Source organism: Brassica napus, unplaced genomic scaffold, assembly GCF_020379485.1.
Source record: "Brassica napus cultivar Da-Ae unplaced genomic scaffold, Da-Ae ScsIHWf_1701;HRSCAF=2327, whole genome shotgun sequence".
Taxonomy (NCBI): domain Eukaryota; kingdom Viridiplantae; phylum Streptophyta; class Magnoliopsida; order Brassicales; family Brassicaceae; genus Brassica; species Brassica napus.
Genome location: NW_026015119.1, coordinates 4,838 through 19,883, shown reverse-complemented (window position 1 = coordinate 19,883; position 15,046 = coordinate 4,838). Strand labels below are relative to the sequence as shown.

General features: G+C 40.9%; 1 protein-coding gene across 1 annotated transcript; it reads right to left on the bottom strand.

The window, feature by feature from the left end:
- Positions 1-1,597: 1,597 nt before the first annotated feature.
- LOC125598315 lies at positions 1,598-5,877 on the bottom strand (the record flags this gene model as incomplete). Its single annotated transcript, XM_048772513.1, is given in 8 exon segments — positions 1,598-1,791; positions 1,849-2,213; positions 2,802-2,841; positions 3,070-3,487; positions 3,578-4,120; positions 4,122-4,171; positions 4,483-4,871; positions 4,964-5,877. Coding segments are annotated over 8 exon segments (2,913 nt in total), but the record flags the coding sequence as incomplete, so codon positions are not given.
- Positions 5,878-15,046: the final 9,169 nt, after the last annotated feature.

The window sequence follows — 15,046 nt, the reverse complement described above, 5'->3', positions numbered from 1 at the left end:
TGGATACATAAAGTGGTGGAGAATCACCAGGAAGTTGAATAAATCTCATAGGAGTTGGGATGAAGAAGTTATCCCCTTTCAAATCAGGTGATTCCAGTTTCCCAGTTTGGGAATAGCACAGCTTCATCGTCGTTCCAATCAAACCAGGATGAATCACTTTGTGAGAAGCTTGATTTGGATACATAAAGTGGTGGAGAATCACCAGGAAGTTGAATAAATCTCATAGGAGTTGGCAAGAAGAAGTTATCCCACTTTAAATCAGGTGATTCCAGTTTCCCAGTTTGGGAATAGCACAGCTTCATCGTCGTTCCAATCAAACCAGGATGAATCACTTTGTGAGAAGCTTAATTTGGATACATAAAGTGGTGGAGAATCACCAGGAAGTTGAATAAATCTCATAGGAGTTGGGATGAAGAAGTTATCCACTTTCAAATCAGGTGATTCCAGTTTCCCAGTTTGGGAATAGGACAGCTTCTTCGTCGTTCCAATCAAACCAGGATGAATCACTTTGTGAGAAGCTTGATTTGGATACATAAAGTGGTGGAGAATCACCAGGAAGTTGAATAAATCTCATAGGAGTTGGGATGAAGAAGTTATTCCCCTTTCAAATCAGGTGATTCCAGTTTCCCAGTTTGGGAATAGCACAGCTTCATCGTCGTTCCAATCAAACCAGGATGAATCACTTTGTGAGAAGCTTGATTTGGATACATAAAGTGGTGGAGAATCACCAGGAAGTTGAATTAATCTCATAGGAGTTGGAAAGAAGAAGTTATCCCACTTTCAAATCAGGTGATTCCAGTTTCCCAGTTTGGGAATAGGACAGCTTCTTCGTCGTTCCAATCAAACCAGGATGAATCACTTTGTGAGAAGCTTGATTTGGATACATAAAGTTGTGGAGTAATGAGATCCTAGGACCCTTCTCTGGATGGTTTGGATAGATCCTTGCATAAACGAATCAAAGACTCAAGTTTATCAAGGCTGTGGATCGAATGGTGACACAAGAGGCTGCGGAAAGGCTCCTTGATACTCCTAGACTTAGATCGGATATGACACACCTTTCTAAAGCCCTTGGGCGTTGGATATTACACACCAACAGACTGGATACTACACACCAGACACTCTCTTAACTCGTGAAAGCAAGGGAGAAGAAAACACAAAGGTTTAAGTGAAAGAAAACTTGATAGATGCTAGGGTTGCCGAGTTACACATATATATAGTGAAAGGCTTGGAACAGGCTCCAAGCATTTCGAAATCAAAGGAACAGGCTCCTCCAATTAATGTAGAAATAAAGACATAACTTAGATAGAGTTTTCGAAAATGAAAGACATAAATACTTAGAAATAAAGATAGCATAAGGTTCTTCATGTGGTTTGGTCCGAGAGTATCAACTAGGTGATAAGATAGCAAGACTATGGCCTCGTTAAAAACCTATCATTGCAAAACCCAATGGGACAAAAACAATGATAGGAAAAGAGCACACATAGCTTGCTAGCCTAGATGATACTCAACTTGATGGTAAGATGGCTTGAATGGTGATAAGCGTATCTTGAAGTATCAAGCTTCCTCCAAGACATTCTTCTTGCTCCAAGGACTTCCTGATTAGTCCTCCAATAGCTTCTTTGAGTTTCCTAGCTCTGGCTCGAGTCATGGGACCTTTAGGAATGGTTAAGACCTCATCTTCTTCAGCTGGTTCATCTCTAAACTCGCCATCTCTATCTCCATCAGCTGGCTGGTCCATGATCATATCATCCCCTCCTTCTTGAAAAGGATTTGACCTCAAATCAGGTTCATCTGCAATAAAAGGGATCAAGTCAGTAACATTGAAGCTATTACTCACATCATACTTACCTTGGAGATCAATCTTGTAGGCATTGTTGCTGATCTTCTTTGTGATCTCAAAAGGTCCATCAATTCTTGGCATAAGCTTTGACTTCCTCTCATTAGGAAACCTCTCTTTTCTCAAATGAACCCAAACTTTATCACCCTCCTTAAAGACCATCTCACGCCTTCCTTTGTTGGCATGCTTGACATACTGCTTAGTTTTCTCTTCAATGTTGAGCCTAGCTTGCTCGTGAAGTTGTTTCACCATCTCTGCCTTCTTTTTGCCATCCAAACTGACCCTTTCACACTCAGGTAAAGGGATTAAATCCAAAGGAGAGGTGGGATTGAACCCATAAACAATTTCAAAAGGTGAAAACTTAGAAGCAGAATGCACAGCATGATTATATGCAAATTCACAATGTGGCAGATAGTCTTCCCAAGATTTCAGATTCTTTTTAATGAATGCACGCAAGAGTGTTCCTAAAGTTCTATTAACTACTTCAGTCTGTCCATCAGTTTGCGGATGACAAGTAGTGGAGAACAACAACTTAGTGCCTAGCTTAGACCAAAGAGTTTTCCAAAAATAACTAAGAAACTTAGTATCTCTATCAGAAACTATGGTCCTAGGCATGCCATGTAAACGCACAATCTCCTTAAAGAACAGATTAGCTACATGTAATGCATCATCAGTTTTGTGACATGCTATAAAATGTGCCATTTTTGAGAACCTGTCAACAACAACAAAGATGGAATCCTTCCCAGTTCTAGTTCTAGGCAATCCAACAATGAAATCCATAGATATGTCATTCCAAGGATGATAAGGAATAGGGAGAGGAGTATACAAACCGTGAGACTGAACTTTAGACTTAGCTTGCTTGCAAGTTGCACATCTCTCACATAGTTTCTCCACATCACTTTTCATCCGAGGCCAAAAGAAATGATCCTGCAAGGTTTTAAGAGTCTTTGCAATACCAAAGTGACCCATGAGACTTCCCCCATGTGATTCCCTAACAAACAAATCTCTCAAAGAGCAATTAGGCACACACAGTCTATTATCATAAAAGAGGAATCCATCATGTCTAAAATAATGTCCAGCAGCAAATTTCTCACAAGAGTTATAAGCTTCTTTAAAATCTGGATCAGATTCATACATATCTTTAATTTGCTCAAAACCTAACAGCTTAGCATCAAGAGTGTTTAAGAGAACATACCTTCGAGATAGTGCATCAGCAACTATATTTTCTTTACCTTGTTTGTACTTGATGACATAAGGAAAAGTTTCTATGAATTCTACCCATCTTGCGTGTCTCTTGCTGAGCTTGTTCTGTCCTTTCAAGTACTTGAGAGACTCATGATCAGTGTGTATCACAAACTCCTTGGGCCACAAGTAATGCTGCCAAGTCTGCAAAGCTCTCACCAAGGCATACAACTCCTTATCATAAGTTGCATAGTTGAGAGTGGCGCCTCCAAGCTTCTCACTGAAATAAGCTATGGGTCTCTTTTCCTGCATCAAAACAGCACCCACTCCAATACCAGAAGCATCACATTCAATCTCAAAGGTTTTATTAAAATCTGGAAGTATAAGAAGAGGGGCGTGAGTAAGCTTCTCTTTAAGGCATTGGAAGGCAGTCTCTTGTGCTTCTCCCCACTTGAATCCGACTTCTTTCTTTATCACTTCAGTCAAGGGAGCTGCTATAGTGCTAAAGTCTTTAACAAACCGCCTGTAGAAACCAGCAAGGCCGTGGAAGCTCCTCACTTCACTTATAGTCTTTGGAATTGGCCATTCTTGAATTGCTCTCACCTTCTCCTGATCTACCTTTACTCCATCTGCACTCACAACAAAGCCTAAAAAGACCAAGTTATCCGTACAGAAAGTGCATTTCTTAAGATTAGCAAATAGCTTTTCTTTCCTCAAGACATCAAGAACAGTCCTAAGATGTTTTATATGCTCTTCTAAACTCTTAGAGTAGACAAGGATATCATCAAAGTATACTACCACAAACAAGCCTATGAAGGATCTAAGCACATGGTTCATCAATCTCATAAAAGTACTAGGAGCATTGGTTAATCCAAAAGGCATGACTAACCACTCATACAACCCATGCTTAGTCTTAAAGGCTGTTTTCCACTCATCTCCCTCTTTCATTCTAATTTGATGATATCCACTCTTCAAATCTATCTTAGAAAAGACACTAGAACCATGCAATTCATCAAGCATATCATCTAATCTAGGAATAGGGTGGCGATACTTCACTGTTATGTTGTTGATTGCTCTACAATCAACACACATGCGCCAGCTCCCATCTTTCTTAGGTACAAGGAGCACAGGCACAGCACATGGGCTCATACTCTCACGGATATGGCCTTTCTCCATTAGTTCCTCAACCTGTCTTTGTAGCTCCTTGGTTTCCACCGGATTAGTCCTGTATGCTGGTCGGTTGGGAAGAGTAGCTCCTGGTACAAAGTCAATCTGATGCTCAATCCCACGAATAGGTGGCAAACCAATTGGATTATCTTCAGGAAATACATCTTCAAATTCCTGTAAAAGAGCTGACACCTCACTCGGATACTCCGGTGCAATATTATTAGTAGTCAAGAGTGATTCCTTATAGATAAACAAAAGAATAGGAAGGTTAGAGCAGAGAGATCTTTTAACATCACCAGACTTGGCATAGAAGTTTAGTTGCTTTGTTGAGTCAGCGGGAAGATCAATCTCTTTCTTCTTTTGTAGTTGGAGCTGATCAACCTGAACTTCCTTAGGAGTCATAGGCACAAGAACTGTCTTTCTCCCCTTAAACTCAAAAGTGTGCTTGTTGGCATACCCATCATGTATCACACGTCTATCTGATTGCCACGGCCTTCCAAGGAGAATGTGTCCAGCTTCCATAGGCAACACATCACAAAGAATCTCATCTTCATATTTACCAATGGCTAAGGGAACCATAACCTGAGTAGATACTCTCATCTCGCCCTCTTCATTGAGCCATTGGAGCCTATATGGTTTAGGATGCTTCTGGACCCTCAAACCCAACTTTTTAACCATAGTCTCACTCGCAACGTTGACACAACTGCCTCCATCCACAATAAGACTACAGACCTTTCCTTGCACTAGACATCTAGTATAGAAGAGATTTCTCTTTGCTCCATCTCTTCGGTCTTGCTTTGAAGACTCAAGGTTCTTCTAGCAACTAGCAACCTTCCAGCCACCGGGTTGGCAACATACTCCTCTTCTGAACTGTGATCTTCTTCGGCCTCTGTCTCCTCATCAGCAGATTCATATTCTCCATTGGCATGAAGGATCATCACACGTTTGTTGGTGCACTCATTAGCATAGTGCCCACGTCCTTGGCACTTAAAACACTTCACATCTCTTGCACGCGAGCTTGTAGCTTCCACTTTACCCTTATCTTTGTTGTAGATGCTACTAGACTTGGATTCTTCTTTTGGCTGTGGCTTGCTCTCCTTTTGATAGCTCGGTTTATCTTCCTTAGAGGTCTGGTATCTACTGGAACCATAGCTGCCACGCGCATAACTTCTTCTCTTAACTTGCTGCTCCACCAAGATAGCTTTGTGTAGCATCTCCTCTATCTCCAAGTAGTGTTGCATCTCCACTCTATCTTGTATCTCACGGTTGAGTCCACCAAGAAATCGTGCCATAGTAGCTTCACTGTCCTCAGATACACAAGCTCTTAGCATAAGCAACTCCATCTCTTGAAAGTATTCCTCTACAGACTTTGATCCTTGTGTGAGCAGTCTCAGCTTTTGATGAAGATCACGGTGATAATGACTTGGTACAAACCTCTTGCGCATCACAGCTTTCATCTCTGCCCATGTTTCAATGGGAAATTCACCATTGCGCCTCTTGTTTGTAACCAACTGATCCCACCAGCTCAAAGCATAGTCATTGAACTCGGTAGCAGCTACTTGAATCTTCTTAGTCTCTGAGTAATGCTGACAGTTGAAAACGAGTTCTATCTTCTTTTCCCACTCAAGATAGGCATCTGGATCAGCTTTACCATGGAAAGGAGGGATCTTAAGCTTTAATCCTGATAGCTCATTGCGTCTATGCCTTCGGCCCTCATGATCATGTCGAGATCTTCTACTGCTACGTCTTGAACCGGAGCTATGGCTACTTCTCTCATAGAAGTTATCAGTCTCTTCTGATCCAGCATGCTCACGCTGACCTTGTCTGTTTCTTCTTTGCTCACGTCTTGAACCAGATGCTTGTCCTTGCCCATCATTCGGTCTCTGATCATACTTCTCTTCCAGCAACTTCACCATCGCTTCCATCACTTGTTTGGTGATTGCTTCTTGCAACAACTTATTCCTTCGCACAAAGGTTTCATCATCCTCCTCAGACCCCATTGCTTCCTGATATACGAAAAATTTGAACCAGTAAGTAGTTCAAAAGAACTCAGAACTCAAGATTCAAATAAGGAAACAAAGTATTCAAACAAAGCGGCAAATGAAGATACTTGATCAACACGCGACGATTTGAATTTTATAACTTTCGAAATTGAGACAATAACAGATCAGATTCAACGGATGATGAAATGAAATAATCAAGTCCTGATCTATGATTCTAACAACAGATCGAGTCACACAATCACAAGAAACTTTCGGATCAAGCAAAAAGATAACGTAATCGACAAGAATGTGAAAGGTTTTTGTTTAAAACTTGATCGAAATTCTTAGATCTATCAATATGAAACACGAAACAATCAGATCTAGCAATCCTGATAATGAAACAAGCAGATCAAATGAGAATAAGCACACAAGAACCGATTGATCAAAACAAAATATGAATCGACAAAGAGTAGATCTTATGAACAAACAAAAGAGAAATCGAAACTCCCCTTCCAGAGTGCTCTGATACCACTTAATGAGATCCTAGGACCCTTCTCTGGATGGTTTGGATAGATCCTTGCATAAACGAATCAAAGACTCAAGTTTATCAAGGCTGTGGATCGAATGGTGACACAAGAGGCTGCGGAAAGGCTCCTTGATACTCCTAGACTTAGATCGGATATGACACACCTTTCTAAAGCCCTTGGGCGTTGGATATTACACACCAACAGACTGGATACTACACACCAGACACTCTCTTAACTCGTGAAAGCAAGGGAGAAGAAAACACAAAGGTTTAAGTGAAAGAAAACTTGATAGATGCTAGGGTTGCCGAGTTACACATATATATAGTGAAAGGCTTGGAACAGGCTCCAAGCATTTCGAAATCAAAGGAACAGGCTCCTCCAATTAATGTAGAAATAAAGACATAACTTAGATAGAGTTTTCGAAAATGAAAGACATAAATACTTAGAAATAAAGATAGCATAAGGTTCTTCATGTGGTTTGGTCCGAGAGTATCAACTAGGTGATAAGATAGCAAGACTATGGCCTCGTTAAAAACCTATCATTGCAAAACCCAATGGGACAAAAACAATGATAGGAAAAGAGCACACATAGCTTGCTAGCCTAGATGATACTCAACTTGATGGTAAGATGGCTTGAATGGTGATAAGCGTATCTTGAAGTATCAAGCTTCCTCCAAGACATTCTTCTTGCTCCAAGGACTTCCTGATTAGTCCTCCAATAGCTTCTTTGAGTTTCCTAGCTCTGGCTCGAGTCATGGGACCTTTAGGAATGGTTAAGACCTCATCTTCTTTAGCTGGTTCATCTCTAAACTCGCCATCTCTATCTCCATCAGCTGGCTGGTCATGATCATATCATGGAGAATCACCAGGAAGTTGAATAAATCTCATAGGAGTTGTCAAGAAGAAGTTATCCCACTTTCAAATCAGGTGATTCCAGTTTCCCAGTTTGGGAATAGGACAGCTTCTTCGTCGTTCGAATCAAACCAGGATGAATCACTTTGTGAGAAGCTTTATTTTGATACATTAAGTGGTGGAGAATAACCAGGAAGTTAAATAAATCTCATAGGAGTTGGGATGAAGAAGTTATCCCACTTTCAGATCAGGTGATTACAGTTTCCCAGTTTAGGAATAGCACAGCTTCATCGTCGTTCCAATCAAACCAGGATGAATCACTTTGTGAGAAGCTTGATTTGGATACATAAAGTGGTGGAGAATCACCAGGAAGTTGAATTAATCTCATAGGAGCTGGCAAGAAGAAGTTATCCCACATTCAAATCAGGTGATTCCAGTTTCCCAGTTTGGGAATAGGACAGCTTCTTCGTCGTTCCAATCAAACCAGGATGAATCACTTTGTGAGAAGCTTTATTTTGATACATAAAGTGGTGGAGAATAACCAGGAAGTTAAATAAATCTCATAGGAGTTGGGATGAAGAAGTTATCCCACTTTCAGATCAGGTGATTACAGTTTCCCAGTTTGGGAATAGCACAGCTTCATCGTCGTTCCAATCAAACCAGGATGAATCACTTTGTGAGAAGCTTGATTTGGATACATAAAGTGGTGGAGAATCACCAGGAAGTTGAATAAATCTCATAGGAGTTGGGATGAAGAAGTTATTCCCCTTTCAAATCAGGTGATTCCAGTTTCCCAGTTTGGGAATAGCACAGCTTCATCGTCGTTCCAATCAAACCAGATTGAATCACTTTGTGAGAAGCTTGATTTGGATACATAAAGTGGTGGAGAATCACCAGGAAGTTGAATAAATCTCATAGGAGTTGGCAAGAAGAAGTTATCCCACATTCAAATCAGGTGATTCCAGTTTCCCAGTTTGGGAATAGCACAGCTTCATCGTCGTTCCAATCAAACCAGGATGAATCACTTTGTGAGAAGCTTAATTTGGATACATAAAGTGGTGGAGAATCACCAGGAAGTTGAATAAATCTCATAGGAGTTGGGATGAAGAAGTTATCCCACTTTCAAATCAGGTGATTCCAGTTTCCCAGTTTGGGAATAGGACAGCTTCTTCGTCGTTCCAATCAAACCAGGATGAATCACTTTGTGAGAAGCTTGATTTGGATACATAAAGTGGTGGAGAATCACCAGGAAGTTGAATAAATGATGTGATCATGGAAAGCACCAAGGACTGGAAGCATGAACCTGAACCTGAAGAGCTTGTAGCTGAGGATACAACCTTGAAGAACATTTGGAAGCAAGAAGAAGGTCTTGAAGGGAGCTGGATCAATCAAGACACACTCACCACTATCCAAGCCATTTCTTTTTCTACATGATCATCAAATGAGCAAGTAGCATATGTGTGCTCTTTTTCCCTGTCTTTGGTTTTGTCCCACTGGGTTTTCCAAAGATAGGTTTTTAATGAGGCCATATGTTACTTTCACATCTCTCATTTGATGATCCCGGTTTAGCTTATAATGCCTTATAAAACTTATAAGGCCTTATAAAACTTACGTCTTTTAAAACCTTATGTCTTTCATTTTTGATGAGATCCTAGGATGATGCTCTGGAACAGATGGGATAATCCTTGCAGAAACGAATCAAAAGACTCAAGCTTCTCAAGGTATGTGGATCGAATGGTGACACAAGAGGCTGCGGAAAGGCTCCTTGATACTCCTAGGCAATAGATCGGATATGACACACCAAACTAGAGCCCTTAGTCTCAGGATATTACACACCAGAAGTTGGATATTACACACCAACACTCAATCAACTCGACAAGCAAGAAGAAAAGAGAAAACAAAGGTTTTTGATAAAAAGTTGGATGCTGTTACAAGGGGCCACGACCAGAATATAAAGGAGAAGCCTTGTACATGCACAAGGTCTCGAAAATACAAGAGAAATAAAGACAAAGGCTCCCTTGGAAACACAACAAAGACTAGAGTTTTCGAAAATAAGAACATAGCATAAAAACTTAGATAAAATTATATAACATAAGGTCTTCATGTGGACAGACCAAGATCAATCATCTAGGAGGTAAGAGAAGTAGACTTGTGGCCTCGTTAAAAACCTTCCTTTGGAAAACCCAATGGGACAAAACCAAAGGTTAGGAAAAGAGCACACACAAGCTACTTGCCTAGATGATGATCAGCTTGAAGGTGGAGTAGCTTGAATGATGGTTAAGGTGTCTTGGATGATCAAGCTTCGGCCAAGACTAATGTCTTCTTCTTGTTTCCAAATGTTCTTCAAGGTTGCATCCTCAGCTACAAGCTCTTCAGGTTCAGGTTCATTCTTCCAGTCCTTGGTGCTTTCCATGATCACATCATCCCCTCCCACTTCAAAAAGATTTGTCCTCAAATCTGTGTTACCTGCAATAGAAGGGACCAAGTCAGTAACATCAGAGTTTATAATCAGATTACACTTACCTTGCAAGCCTCTTTGATAGGCATTATTGCTGACTGGTTCTATTATATAGAAGGGACTGATCCATTTGGCTCTCCTTACTCCTGAGGCATTACTTAAACCTGATACATTGAAACAAGACAAGTGAACACAAGCAAAAACATCATAGAGTAAGAGTCTTATCCCAAAGTTGTATTTTATCGGTTTTGGCTTGTATGCTGCATCTGGAGGTTCTTCTTTGATGAGGATGAAGCAAGTGACGTCCTGTTGTCTCTCCTGGTTTAGATCAGGCGGCTTGAAACGTTTGTCTTCCTCACGCTTGTTCTTTCCCTTGGTATGCTTCAAAGCTTCCATATAATCTGCACATGACTCTTTTGACAAAAACAAGTGCATCATATTTGTGTAATCAATAAAAGAACTCTTGAAAACATGATTAGTTACCTTAGCATGCTCACCTGGTCGCCATAGATAGGTTTGAGATGTTCTAAACTCAGAAAAATTCAAACAAAGTAAACACATGATCACCCGACTTGTAGAATTCATAACTCTTTCATATGAGAAGCTTTGGACATGATTCCAATTCGACGTGAGACCCTGATGAGTGTAGTTTCCATTGCAGTTGAGTTTGTTGCTTAATTCCTTCTGGGTGCTGAGATATGCTCCTCGGACTGCTCCTATGTTAAACCTGGCGGCTAGACAGTTTCCAAGATTTGATTGTTGCATCTCCAATTTAGCCAAGGACTCATCATGGATACTCTGATCATTATAGCCCCTTTCTTCACCTGTACCTTTTTCAGCTTGTTTTGGACAAGTCAAGTGTGTTATCATGTCAAAGAAAGTGTTGTAGACCAGAATGTCTCCAAAGCACAAAACAGCATGATTCCTCCATCTATTATGTATATCAACAAAAATATTGCAGACCCAATGATGAGATCCTAGGATGATGCTCTGGAACAGATGGGATAATTCTTGCAGAAACGAATCAAAGACTCAAGCTTCTCAAGGTATGTGGATCGAATGGTGACACAAGAGGCTGCGGAAAGGCTCCTTGATACTCCTAGGCAATAGATCGGATATGACACACCAAACTAGAGCCCTTAGTCTCTGGATATTACACACCAGAAGTTGGATATTACACACCAACACTCAATCAACTCGACAAGCAAGAAGAAAAGAGAAAACAAAGGTTTTTGATAAAAAGATGGATACTGATACAAGGGGCCACGACCAGAATATAAAGGAGAAGCCTTGTACATGCACAAGGTCTCGAAAATACAAGGGAAATAAAGACAAAGGCTCCCTTGGAAACACAACAAAGACTAGAGTTTTTTTTGAAAACTAAATAACATAAAAGCATAGCTTAAAATATAAGATAAGGTCTTCATGTGGACAGACCAAGATCAATCATCTAGGAGATAGGAGAAGTAGACTTGTGGCCTCGTTAAAAACCTTCCTTTGGAAAACCCAGTGGGACAAAACCAAAGGTTAGGAAAAGAGCACACACAAGCTACTTGCCTAGATGATAATCAGCTTGAAGGTGGAGTAGCTTGAATGATGGTTAAGGTGTCTTGGATGATCAAGCTTCGGCCAAGACTAATGTATTCTTCTTGTTTCCAAATGTTCTTCAAGGTTGCACCCTCAGCTACAAGCTCTTCAGGTTCAGGTTCATGCTTCCAGTCCTTGGTGCTTTCCATGATCACATCATCCCCTCCCACTTCAAAAAGATTTGTCCTCAAATCTGTGTTACCTGCAATAGAAGGGACCAAGTCAGTAACATCAGAGTTTATAATCAGATTACACTTACCTTGCAAGCCTCTTGGATAGGCATTATCGCTGACTGGTTCTATTAGGTAGAAGGGACTGATCCATTTGGCTTTCCTCACTCCTGAGGCATTACTTAAACCTGATACATTGAAACAAGACAAGTTAAGACAAGTAAAATCATAATAGAGTAAGAGTCTTATCCCAAAGTTGTCTTTTCTCGGTTTTGGCTTGTATGCTGCATCTGGAGGTGCTTCTTTGATGAGGATGAAGCAAGTGACGTCCTGATGTCTCTCCTGGCTTATATCAGGCGGCTTGAAACGTTTGTCTTCCTCACGCTTGTTCTTTCCCTTGGTATGATTCAAAGCTTCCATATAATCTGCACATGACTCTGGTCGCCATAGATAGGATTGAGATGTTCTAAACTCAGAAAAATTCAGACAAAGCAAACACAGAATCACCCGTCTTGTAGAGCCCATAACTCTTTCATTTGAGAAGCTTTGGACATGATTCCAGTTCGACGTGAGACCCTGATGAGTGTAGTTTCCACTGCAGTTGAGTTTGTTGCTTAATTCCTTCTGGTTGCTGAGATATGATCCTCGGACTGCTCCTATGTCAGAGTTGGCGGCTAGACAGCTTGCAAAAAGAGACAACTGATTGTCTTTGACCCGTGTGATTTCCAAAAGACATTTTTGGGTATTTTTCTGTTCAATCCCTTTGTCTGGAACAAGACCAGAGCAGTAGAGCTTTCAAGACACGAACTGGGCATGGAACATGTTGTATTTGAACCTGGAGGAGAGTTGTGGAATCACAGGAACAATCCCATAGTGATTGAGAAGAAATCGGCAGCAACAACAATTGTTTTGGTGATCTTTTACCCTCTGAAGCTAAAGGGATGCACGTCTCAGCTCAGCAAGAGTTTCACTACAAAACCAATTGGAGAATGTTACCCACTCTTTCCTGGATCCAACAAACCAGAAAACGCAGCAAATGGCCTCCTGATCATCAAGATATTGTCAATTCCGCAAAACATATCGGTTTAGCCAAATTCTGTGAGCTGCTTAATGAGATACCACTTAATGAGATCCTAGGATGATGCTCTGGAACAGATGGGATAATCCTTGCAGAAACGAATCAAAAGACTCAAGTTTCTCAAGGTATGTGGATCGAATGGTGACACAAGAGGCTGCGGAAAGGCTCCTTGATACTCCTAGGCAATAGATTGGATATGACACACCAAACTAGAGCCCTTAGTCTCTGGATATTACACACCAGAAGTTGGATATTACACACCAACACTCAATCAACTCGACAAGCAAGAAGAAAAGAGAAAACAAAGGTTTTTGATAAAAAGATGGATACTGATACAAGGGGCCACGACCAGAATATAAAGGAGAAGCCTTGTACATGCACAAGGTCTCGAAAATACAAGGAAAATAAAGACAAGGCTCCCTTGGAAACACAACAAAGACTAGAGTTTTCGAAAATAAAAACATAGCATAAAAACTTAGATAAAATTATATAACATAAGGTCTTCATGTGGACAGACCAAGATCAATCATCTAGGAGGTAAGAGAAGTAACTTGTGGCCTCATTAAAAACCTTGATTGGAAAACCCAGTGGGACAAAACCAATCAAGGGAAAAAGAGTACACACAAGCTACTTGCCTAGATGATGATCAGCTTGAGTGTAGAGTAGCTTGAATGTAGACCAAGTTGTCTCTGATGATAGAAGCTTTATTTCGGCTTAAACATTCTTCAAGTGTAGGTTCTTCAACAGCTACAAGCTCTCCATGATCAGGTTCATGATTCCATTCCTTGGTGCTTTCCATGATCACATCACCCAAATATCATCAAGGATTAAGTTCATACATTCAGAATCAGTGAACTCTAGTTTCAATTGTGCAACAGGTTTATCAAAGAAAGTGTTATACACTAGAATATCCTCAAAGAACAACCCTACACGTTTAGAATCATTTTTAGTATGAGATTAAGAGATCCTTAGAGTAATCAGAATAAGAGAGTGTTTAAGAAGTGATTAGGAGAAGTTTGTGAAAGATTAAGAGACTTGATAAAGCCGTTTAGAGTCTAAGAGATAATCATAGTGTCTAAGAGATTAGAGAGGCTCAAAACTGGATGTTCTTATTAATGAGTGAGGTTACATATTTATATGGAAAGCATAAGGGTTTACAAGAGGCGAAATGGGCACTATTGAAGCATGTAGAGTCAAGGTTGCTTTCCGGATGATTGGATGATAAGGCTCACACGCTTTGCCTCTTTACAGCCTGTTCCAGCCTGGCACGCTCTTCCCTTATCCACTCAACGGTCTGATCCCTTCTCCTTAAGCTCCCAAGGTAACATCTCTTTGTTACCGTTTCACTTGGTCGAGTTGGGTAAGTTTTGGTCGCGGCCATTGGTACGGACGGTACGGCCATGTACGGCCTTGTACGGCCGTCCGTACCATTCACACCAAAACCCCCTAAGCTTCTCCATCTCTTCTCCTCTTCAACTCCTCTTCTCTCCATACCAATATAATCAACTCAACTCAACACTCCCCCTCAAGCTTAGCTTTGTGAAAGCCTAAGCTTGGAAAGCTACAAGATCTTCCTCATTAAAAACCTCACCAAAGAAAACCCAATGGGATAAAACTTTGATGAGGGAAAAAGAGTAAAGACCTTGCAGCTAAGGGGATTAGCTCCTTCTCTTCCCAAGATCTATGAGTCCCAATCTGATGTGAACGGACTCCATAGTCTTTTGCCTTGCAGCCTTGGTGAACACATCCGCTAGCTGATCTTCACTCCTTGTATAACATGGCAAGATCACCCCTAGCACAATCATCTGTCTCACCTTGTGGCAATCAACTTCAATGTGCTTGGTCCTCTCATGAAACACCGAGTTGGATGCAATGTGGATGGCAGCTTGATTGTCACAATGCATTGTCATTGGAGTTGCTTGATCAATCTCCAAGTGCTTCAAGATGCCTTTGATCCATACCAACTCATTGGTAAGCTTCAGCATGGCTCTATACTCGGCTTCTGCACTTGAACATGACACTACCTTCTGCTTCTTGCTCTTCCAAGTCACCAAGTTGCCTCCAATGAATGTGCAATAGCCTGTGGTTGATCTCCTGTCTGCTCTATCACCAGCCCAATCCGCATCACAGTATCCCACCACTTCAGTGCTTCCATTGCAGCCCATCCATACTCCTTGATCAGGTGAGCCGTTGAGATACATCAAGA